The sequence below is a fragment of the Pteropus medius genome, unplaced genomic scaffold (assembly GCF_902729225.1).
Source record: "Pteropus medius unplaced genomic scaffold, Ma_sr-lr_union100, whole genome shotgun sequence".
NCBI classification, from domain to species: domain Eukaryota; kingdom Metazoa; phylum Chordata; class Mammalia; order Chiroptera; family Pteropodidae; genus Pteropus; species Pteropus medius.
Window position 1 is genome coordinate 13,669,377 of NW_024342473.1, and position 11,146 is coordinate 13,680,522.

Genomic DNA, 11,146 nt, shown 5'->3' on the forward strand with positions numbered 1-11,146 from the left:
TGTTCTTTATTTTGATTTGCATGAAAAAGTCCGCTTCATTTCAGGTTTCACTTCCAGAGTCAATCATTATGGATACAACCCTGCGATAACTTTTGAAAAACTGGTAGAATTCTCTGTCCTTGCTCAGTTTTATTTTCTAAGCAGGCCCATTTCCCTAGTTCAAAATCTTAGCACTCACAGGCACCCCAGAAAAGCGCCCCGGCACCGCCCACCTGGGACGGGTACGAATCACAAGCTTCTGCGAGTTGATGGACGCGTCAGCGCTGCGCCAAGCCTCGACGCTGTCATTACTGGACACTGGTGATTGGTTGCGGGGGGACGGCGCGGAACCAATGGGAGCGGCGACCCAGGAGAGTCCACGTAGCGCGCGGAAAAGAGACCAATATAAACTGTGGCGGGAGATTTCGATTTCGGGTTCTTGTCCCGTGAAACACCCTCGGCTGGAAAGTCAGTTGCTTGCTTTCATCTCCTCGCATTCGAACATGGTGCGGACTAAAGCAGACAATGTCCCAGGCACCTACAGAAAAGGTGAGGCAGTCGAGCACAGTAGTGGACTGCAGGGGGTGCTCCGGGTAGCCTGGCCGAAGGCGAGAGAGGCTGAGTTCCCCCCACGGCTCTATGCGCCAAACTGGTCCAGCCAGGCCGGAAGCAGTGGCTCGGCCCCTTAACCAGGAGGAAGAAGCGGCGGGGACAGGGGAGGGTTATCTTGCTGTTCTGCATCGTGCGGCGCACCTGCCTAAGCGGTTGGGTAGGGACTGTGGTGAGAACGTGGCTATGAGACTTGGTGTCGGAACTTACTGCCTCCTTCTGAACTCTCTCCCTTGCGTCTCTCCGCAGTGGTGGCTTCTCGAGCCCCCAGGAAGGTGCTTGGTTCTTCCACCTCTGCAACTAATTCCACATCGCCTTCGTCAAGGAAAGGTAAAAAGCGTCCTGGAGGAACCTTCTCCAAAGGGGATCAGGCCTGGCACCATACTTCTCCCGACCTGCGAGCCCCCTGACCTATTGTGGAATTTATTTTCCTGAGATCCTCACGCCCGAATTTCTTCCTTGCCCTCTATTACAATGAGGGGGCCGTTACTTGGAGAGCTAGGGTAGAGGTAGGGATCACATTGAAAAGAATCTCAAGCCTTGGAGTTAGGGACGGACACAGTTTACCTTCGAATCTATTTTTTTCTAGTCTAGCATGTTTACTTTTAACATTGATCGACAAATGGCTTTTTCTTGTAAGAGGCTATGTAAGCGTCCCTTTACTAGATAAGAATTAGGAAGATAATCATGTTGTCTTCTTGGTGTAAATGTTTTTGTTTTTATTTCTGCATGTTTTTCTTTTCTTCCTTTTTTTTTTTTTTTTTTTTTTTTTTTTTTTTTTTTTTTTTTTTTTTTTTTTTTTTTTTTGAGTGTGAAGTGTCTGTATGTTTTCAGTTCCTGATACTGCCTTTGGGACCTAGTAGTGAAAACTTGACCAGGGATATAGCTTCACACTGCTCCTGGGCAAGGAGAGGTTGAGAAAATACCGAGCCATCCGGTGTGTCATTCCTTTCAGTAGGAAACTAAGCAGTAAGGAAGATCAAATTCCCAAGTTCTAGTTAAGAAGGTACAAGGGAGCATTGTTAAGTTCGTCACGGGGGAAGTTAACTCAAACGTCCCCTTATTCAAAACATTTCATTAGAAAATATTTACTATTTCAATCTCTTTAGATAAAAAATAATAAATAGGTCAAAAATTTTGAAAGTTGATGTGTACCCTTTATTACTAAATTCCAAGTAGAGCACATCTCATTGTCTGGCCCACTGTTCAAACGCAACTGAATAGGCCCTTAATGAACTTGTGTTGGAGAAACACACCTATTAAGGCATTTTACATATTTCTGTTTTCAATCAATATTCAATTGCATGAAATTGGTAATATCCTCATTTTAAAGATGAAATTTTAGCTCGGGTTACATACCTCTCAGTAAAGGTCACACAACTAAGTCTGCAGAGCTAGGTTTGAATTCTGTGCTGAATACACTTTCTGAATATCTGTTGCTGCTGTATACTTTCTAGTAATGAAAGCATTCTCATAAGGTTCCTTCAGGAAAATTATGAACCAAAGAATAACTATTTCTTAAAGGCCACGTGTACTTTTAAAAAAGTACAAGCTATATAACTTCAGACAGTATGTAGGGAAATACTTTTGTAAGTTTTCTTTACGACAGCTAGAGTTCGTCATGTGTCTAAAGCAAGGGATATATGTGCAACTTAATAATTTGTTTCTCTTGATATTCTAATCATTACTTTATAAAAAAGGGCAGGAATAGTCCCTCAATTTTTCCTTTATATCACTGTTTTAAAATAATCAGGAATTGGATTTACCTTATGAACTGAAAAGGAACCAAGTTCTTTGAAAAATGGAACCTATTTATGTGGAAACTTTCACTTTGCTGAACACTACTTGCTTAACTTTCTATATGTGCTCTAACTAAATGACCTTATTAAGTGAAAATTTGGCAGTTTATACTACGTAGTGCTACCTTATATTAGGAAAAAGTGTGTCAAACTTTAGTATGACAGTACAAAAGACTGAATAGCTCTTGTAGACAAAATATGAAAAATATTTTCCAGTTGTAAAAATTCCATTAATGCTATTCTAAAGGATATACATTATTTTATAATACTGTTTAGTGTACTATTGACTGAATACAGCTCTATTTTGTCACATTTTCTAATTATTTTAAGATGGATATAATACTATTTAATACCCTTTAGATTTGATGTTAAAATTAAGTTTCTTTTTAAGGAATGGCTATTGTATTCTTAGTTATTTAGTTCCATTTGTTTATATTTGATAGCTGAAAATAAGTATGCAGGAGGGAATCCAGTTTGCGTGCGTCCAACTCCCAAGTGGCAAAAAGGAATTGGAGAATTCTTCAGGCTGTCCCCTAAAGATTCTGAAAAAGAAAATCGGATTCCTGAAGAGGCAGGAAGCAGTGGCTTAGGAAAAGCAAAAAGAAAGTAAGTTTATATATTCTGGAATATAAAGAAAATATATTCTTGAAAATAAAAGACAAGAGGATATTGAGTAACTTTAAAGTTTCTCCTTGAGCAAATAAGAAAATACAAACCACAGGGTTTTTAAAACTTGTGTTATTCTCTTATTAAAATTTTCAGACATCAATGAAAAGTATTTTTATTCATTCCAGTCACTTAAAGAAAATCAGTGCCCATTAAATGCTATTTTATTAACTATGAACTTCCTGTCTTTGTTCTTTAAATTTTACTGTTTTCTATAGTCTTTTTTGCAAAAAAGCAATTTCCATGTTAGTTTATCTAGCTTGGATTCCATTAACCCCAACCCTCAAAAAAACTATTAGTTCAGCCTCCATAAGAAATATTATAACCAATGCAGAAAAGTTAGAAAATATAGAAAAACTCCATCACTTAGAAACAACCAAAACTAACACCATGGTGTATTTTCTCTATAACTTCCCTATAAATCCATAAGAATACTTTAAAACAAGGTGGGAATAAAACTACACACAGAATTTAGTGTGCAAACTTTTTAAGAAGATAATTCATGCTTTTTAAGCTTTTAATATGAGGACAATGCTTATGATGAGTGTTAAGCAAAAATTGTGGATGCAAAAGTACAATCTTTATTGTGTGAAAGACATGTACATAAATATATCAAATAGCAATAGAGATCATCTCTGGGTAAAAACCTCTTCTATACTCTCTTTGCTATCAATTTTCAACAACGAACATACTTTTAAGAATCAGGGAAAAAAATAATGCCACTCAGAAAAAAAGACAATAGAAACCCGCTTTTAAAAGTATAGATTTATAAGTGATAGGGTCCAGGCTGTCTAAACAACTTTAAAATATTTTGTATTGAAAACAAATTATTTGACTGAGGGTGGACAATGGTGAGCATGGGTGGGTGAGTGGTGCCACATCACTGCTATTATGATGCCTCCTGATTTAAGATCCTGCCAGCTACCTTGCTGTACCATTCAAGAGTCCATGATCCTCCAGGACACCAAGCTGCAGGCTGGACCCAAGGTGCAGTGACCAACATGAGCAAGGGGATGCTGGTCAGGCTCAGTTTGGGGCTACTGCTTCTGGCCTTGCATCTGCCTACGCAGATTTATTCATACCTTCTGCCGTCCACGCCGCCACCACCACCACAAATCTCAACCAGTAGTGTCCTGCCTTTAACAGCCAGTTTCCATGTAGTCTTGTTTGCCCTTCTACATCTCTACCTTTAAGAGACTCGGGCCGAGTAACATCCACAGTTCACCAACCCATATTCCACAGCTCAATCCATATGGCATCTTGAAGTCTAGTGTGATGAGGAAAAAAGTCTTCATCAAATCTACTAATTGTTAATCTACTAACAGAAAGTTTTGAGAGTCTCATATTGGACTGCTTTAAAGAACATCTGAAGATTTGAGTAGATAATGAATGCCAATATTAAATCTGGACTTTCACGTACAAGAATGAAGAGAGAGACAAAATTGAAAATTAATGATGATTAAAAGTAACTTAAGAAGTATGGATACTTAAAACTTTGCCTTAAAAATAAGAATAGTTTCACCTTGATCTAGAGAATCGGGATGAGCTATGGAATGAAGATTCTGTTTTCAATTTGATTCATTAAATCTAGAAGGCAGCAAAATGATTAAGTAATATATTGATTTTATTTCTACGTACTTCAGAAGGAACCACCAGGTATTACTATAAATCCTCTATGTATTTCAGCAGTCTTCATTTAATGCTACTGTACTCTACATAAAGTTTTACATTAAGTTTTCACTGTCCTCTGGGAAACCTTTTCCTCTGGGGCTCTGTATTTGACATTGCATTTGATTTTATGTGGTAATTGACATTGCCATGATGGATTGGATTCATTACAAATCTAACTATGAATACCTTTTACATATACAATTAAGAGTAAGTGACAGGTATTTCCTGTCACACATTTCCATCCAACAAGAGTATCAGATTCACTTATTTGGATAGTTTAAATTAATTCCAAAGATTAGAAGTGCATTGACTTCAATCAGTCTTAAATACTGCTTTTTATTTATGCATATGTTAAATAATTTTTACAACTTAAAAATTTATCTGTTTTGAAAGCATATTTACCAAATCTTGAAATTAAGAGGCAAATATGTGAAAGAGGCAAAAATAATGTATATTAGGTATTTTGGAAGTGAAGTCTGTAAAATTACCTGCATTAAATTCACAACTCTTTTGAGCTCTTTCTATAAATATTTTTTTAAAAAGCTTTATGAATCAGGATGGCTACATTTGGAACACTCTGTATATCAGTGAATGTTTTTAGATAGTTAGAATCTAGTCCTAAACCTAAGTGAACTTGATTCTGGAAATTAAAACATTTCCTGCTGCTTTAACATACGGAAACCTTTTTAGATGAAATCTTTGGTTCACATGTTCACACACTGATGCTTAGATGTTACAGTATCCAGCATGGCCATAGTACTCTTAATAAGTCTTAAACTAGTATTTGCCATCTTAGAAACCTGTAAGGAAAAACTAGATCCAACAGATCTTAAGTTATGTGAGAGCTATGTGTGTAAATGAACACTCCCTTTTGCTTCATATCTGAATATTACATCTGTTTTGGATTGTATATTGTTTGAAATTGATTTGCATTGAACACAAGCTAGATAAAATAAATGGCTGAAAAAACAATTAAAACAAAGTGATGTATAAAATGATGTTTATGCATATAAAATTTTAAGAATTCTATACTGTTCATAAGGTCATTTAGTAAATGGTTATCGAGGGCTTACTCTCTTATGAGATATTTAAAAGGAAAGTCAAACTCTGAAGCAGTAACTAAATTTTAGACTTTGTTGCTATATCACTATTATTATTTCTGGTGTCAAAAAAAATCAACCAAAGTGATACATTTTTGGATAGTCTTTTAATAGACTTGCTTTCATGATCCTGTACGTCTCTTCCACTTCCTTCTTGTTGTCTGGCACCATTTTTCCTTGTTCATTCTCATTCCAATATGAACAAGCTAATAGTCAATATCAGCACTAGAATATATTACAATCTTTTTAAATTATTTATGACTTCCATTAAGGAAACAAAGTATTTGGTAGTATAGCCAAATATGGCCATACCATTGATCATGGTAACCATAAAACCTGTATTACAGGCTTTCCATTATATGGAGAAAGATGACATATATATTCTCAGAAAGAACTTGAACCATAATATTATACAAAGTTTATATTATTCCTTTAGCCCCTTTCTTAGATTGTTCTTTGTTTAGGAGAGTTGTAATTACCCCTTTATTGATAGCAATGCAAATCGATAGCTTAACTATTGATAGTAAGTAGTAAACTATTAGTTTATCAGAAGGACTTCTGCTGTTAACTCCCTAATTCTTAATGGAATATGGCTACTCCTATGGCTTTATTTTTCTCACAAAGGCAAGGTAAACTCCATCAGTTGCATAGGGGAGAGTCAGAATCAAGAAAGACTACCTACTTAAAACCTTGGACAGAACCATGATACCTAAAGTAAATCAGGTCCTTGCAAAAAAGGAAGTTTGGTTCATGATAGTGTTCATTTGTTAACTTGATTTAAATTCCAGGAAAATACAATGAAGACTTCTCAGTAATCTAATTTGTGAGTCAATGATAATCTCATACCAAGTAATAATACCTTCGTTTTAGCTTCCTTCTTTGACTACCTAGCTGTATGACCATTCAGGCTTACTGGACCTAATTTGAAAACTGATTCTTTTAGAATAGATCTCACAAATTTTTAGTAGTTCTAAAAAAAAATTCTGATTTATGATTAAGTTTTTAATTGACTTTTTCTCTATAAAGAGTATAATGTGTACAAATGGCTTTGGGATAATATAAATTATTTTTCAAAAGTTACAACCATGTGCCAGCTTAAACAATTTATTTTTTTTAAATTAGGTAATACATTCATAAGGTTCAAAAGGGTATACAATCAAATATGACAACTTGCTCTTTTCTCTGCTCTAGTGGATTATTAATTTTTTTTGCTTTTATTTATCACAAAGTTCTTGCCAAAAGATCATATTCCTCTTTTATCATCCACTTAATATGTTGAAAGACGATACTATAGAAATAGAGTCCCTTTTTAATAAAAATGGTAACATATTCTAATGGAGAAACACTAATTCAGCAAATTAACAGGCAAAATAAATTGTTAAAAAATTTATTGTTCTAGTACTTGAAATTTATAGGTGTTTGTCAATTAATGGAGTTTAATTTTCTTTCATTTCTAGTCATTTGACCAGACCTACTGCACTGTTAATTAATGTTCCTATGTTTGTAACTTTGTTTTTAAAAAAGTTTATATTGACTGTTATTCTCTGATCTTTCTACAGAGTATGTCCTTTGCCACCTGATCACACAGATGATGAAAAAGAATAGAACTTTTTTATTCATCTTTGACTAATGTCTCCTGTTTATTCTGGTATCCTAGGATGTAAATTTGCATAAATGTATTTGTTCCAATTAACTTTGTTGAATAGGAATTTAATTTAAAAAATGAGGGTTACATATAGTTATGCAAAAGCAAGTAGTTATGATATTAGAGAGTTTGTAAGATTAATCATGGTTATTTACCTTAGTATTCAATATAATGTGGTATTTGGTTTCTTTTACCTGTTGTTAAACTTCTTGTTCTTGCTAAAAACAAATCATTGTGTGATGTTCTAATTACAAATCTGCTGTATTTGAGATTTGCTTGGATCTTTGTACTGCTGCCATTTTTATTGGCACTAGAGTTTTGGAATGATGCCATATTTTTGTTCTTGTATTTTGCTTTAAAAAGCAAAGTTAGACTTCTGCATATTAAAAAAAAATCAGTATTAATTAAACTGAACCTACATCCTTTTTAAGAAGGGGGGTAAAAATGCAATGTTGAAAAAATTTGGATGGCTGTCTTAGAAAAATATAAGGCAATTTGCTCCTGAGGGTTTATTTTAAATGGTCGATAAAGCTTCTAACAACAACAAAAAAAGATACAATACTTACAAAGAATCAAGCAGGAAGAATTCATAGACTCCATTAAAAAAGGACTATGCATTTGATTTGGTATCATAAAATATTACCTCTGGGCCTATACGTTTAAATTTGGAAATCAACAAAACATGAAAAGCAAATCATGCCATTCCTAGAGCTATGTCTAAAGTCCTTAGAGCTACCATTATATTTTTCAAGATAACCAGGGCAGAAGTATAATTGAAGAGGTGGGTATAGTAATACTTAGTAACAGGAATTCTTGCTTCCTCATCACATTTTTTGCTCACTGACATCTGTTGTCAAAACTAGTCATGTTTTAACAGGCAGGTTTTTCTGAAGTTTGTTTTTAATAAATGAATACTTGTTTTCACAATAGACTATATCCATTTGTGTGCTTCCTAAGATTATATTCTACTAGATACTTCTATTTTATTACTTCCAAATACAGATCAGTGCATTGACCTGATTATATCAACTTTCAAACTGCACCCTGATGACTGTAGATTATATTTTTTGTTTTGTCTTTTAGAGGTAACTATTAAATGGAATGTTACTGAAGTGCAAGTAGAATTTTTATTCTAAGTACTTCCTTGATAATTAGGCTTCTTATTAAGGAGTAGCTCAAATGAACACTATTAAAGCCAAGTTTTGATGTGTCTGAAAACTGATTTGTTGTTTTTGACTGATGGAAACTTTTTTGGTGGTGTGTTCAATGAAGTCTAATTTTGATATATAATTGTTTCTAAGAAAATTTGACCTAAAGAAACAATCTTTTTAAATATACAACATTTGATGATGTCTCATTTTTATTAGGCAGAGGTCCCATGTATCGGTTACCTTGTCAAAGCTTTTTGAAACGTAGATTGGCAACTTAGCCTCTTCTAAACATAAGGGAAGTACAAACTTCCTGTTTCCATTGAAATTGAATTAAAAAATAAAATTTATACATAATTAAGTTTGTAATTTTATACCCTTCACAAAGTTAATCTGGTGTTCTTCTTTGAATAGATTATTCAAATTATTAATATTAGTGTTAAATTCCTGGCCAAACAATGATTAAAATCACTTTTCTGGACTTTTTGAATGCTAGAACATTGTGAGGATCATATGTATTTTGTGTTTATATAGTTTCATAAAGGAAGAGCAATACTAGAGCCAAAATTATAGTGTGCTCAGTTATTTATAAGATGACAAATACTTAATCATTTTTCAAAAAGTAAAGCCTAACCTAACCGAACCTTTCACATATGTATATATACACAGCTTACAAATCTCACTGTATTTAGAATCCCTTGGGCCAGTGGTCCCCAACCTTTTCGGCACTAGGGATGAGTGCTCGTATGAGAATCTAATGCCTGATGATCTGAAGTGGAGCTGAGGCGGTGATGCTAGCACAGGGGGTGGCTGCAAATATAGAGGAAGCTTTGCTTACTCGCCTGCTGCTCACTTCCTGCTGTGTGGCCTGGTTGGGTCCACAGCCCAGGGGTTAGGGATCCTTGCTTTAGGCTAACTCATTTTCGGAAAAATTGAAGGTTCAGCTGGGCCTTTGTCCAACCAACATTGTTATAATGGTTCCTTTTACCTCTGAGGATAGCATATGGAAATTGGAACGATTTTCACTGACTCAGAACTGGGAGGAATGTTAGAAGGCATGCAGTTGTTCAGTAGGGAGACTGTTTAATTGATTGACAGCTCATTGTGAAAAATGTTATGAGTTAAGAATTTTTCTAACTCCCCTCTTCCTAGTCTTGGTTCTGTCCTTGACATGACACAAAACACGTTATTCCTTCCACATAACAACCTTCAAGTAAAGATAGGTGTTATATCTTTAGCATTCTCTTCCTAAGGCTAAACATTCTGTCACATATCCCAAATGAGTTTCTCTAAGTCCCTTGTATAAGGGGCTGTGTATTTTGTGTTGTATATTGCTTAACATAAATGATAAATTTGGCTACATTTCTTGTAACTGATCCCAAGTATTCATTAATTATTAGACTAGTTTTGGTATCTTTTATATTTGGAAATGCCAATGGAATGCATTGGCATCTGTCTATTTGAATATTAATCACTCTAGAAACATTTAAGTATTAATTATTGAGTAATAGAGTTGTGTGTCCAAAAAAACATTAGGTACCCTAATTTTTTTAAATAATTACAAGGGGCAATAAAAAAATGGAAAAAAAGCTTTTAAAAACTGGAGAAAAAAGCTAGTCATACTGATCTTTCCATAGGACACATTTGCCATAATCATGTTTTAAAATTTTTAGAGACATCTGAGTCCACCTGAGTTTTAAATAAGTCATTGTTCATTGGGCTCATAGTTTTATTTTCTAATTAATTTTTTTTTAATATTTAAACCTGTTGGCAATTGAAATGCCACGCTCTATTTTGTCATGGTAATGGTTTATCACTTGTCATTTACAGCCACATTTTTTTAAAGAGCAATTACCAAATGTGTTCAGATTCCATTTGAATTGCGTGTGTACATACTTCCTCATGTGTGCATGTCCACGAGAAGGCTTGAAATGTTTTAGACTTATTAAACAACCTACTACTAACATTTGAATCTGAACTGATTTTCTAAAAGTTTTGCTGAACCGACTGTCTAGAGTAAATCAATTTAATGCTGTCCCATGTGTAAAGGAAACCAATAGGTCTGCTGTTTCTTTTAAGTTACCAAAGCTCATTTTCTTGGCACTAGCTGAGGTGGACAACAGTCCAACATTGGTGACTAAGAGGTTATCATGACCAGTAAAATTAGAGCCAGCAGTTACAAGTACATTCACTGCCATGGAATAGAGAACAGATTCAGGAGTTACTCTTAAGCAGACCTATTCAAAACAGGAAAGTCAAGCCAAGGTTTTTACTAATTTTTCTGTCTAAATACTCAACTACATTTCTCTGAATATTTAACTGTCATAATGATATGGGTCATTTTCCTAAAGAGGATTGGTTATATTGCTGGCTTTTACCCCAACCAGTAGTTTCCCCAGTATTATCAAAGCCCAGATCACTGTGACACAAGAATAAATGAGGTTTCTTATCAACACTTCTCTTGTCCACAGTATGAAAATTTTTTCTGAGTGGAGAATTAACTTTTTTCCTCCTTACCGAGCTTGATTA

At 34.6% G+C, this 11,146-nt stretch overlaps 1 protein-coding gene across 3 annotated transcripts; it reads left to right on the forward strand.

Annotated features, from left to right (window-relative positions):
* Window positions 1-340: 340 nt before the first annotated feature.
* Window positions 341-8,691, forward strand: PCLAF (PCNA clamp associated factor). Of its 3 annotated transcripts, none has more exons than XM_039865329.1 (4): window positions 349-528; window positions 838-918; window positions 2,831-2,993; window positions 7,384-8,691. In XM_039865329.1, exons 1-4 carry the CDS (start codon window positions 483-485, stop codon window positions 7,427-7,429), a joined length of 336 nt encoding a protein of 111 aa, XP_039721263.1. In that variant the 5' UTR covers window positions 349-482; the 3' UTR covers window positions 7,430-8,691. The 3 variants fall into 3 exon arrangements, with proteins under 3 accessions (XP_039721264.1, XP_039721263.1, XP_039721262.1); XM_039865328.1 differs by lacking the exon at window positions 7,384-8,691 and adding an exon at window positions 3,965-5,634; XM_039865330.1 differs by lacking the exon at window positions 2,831-2,993 and having other exon boundaries at window positions 341-528.
* Window positions 8,692-11,146: the final 2,455 nt, after the last annotated feature.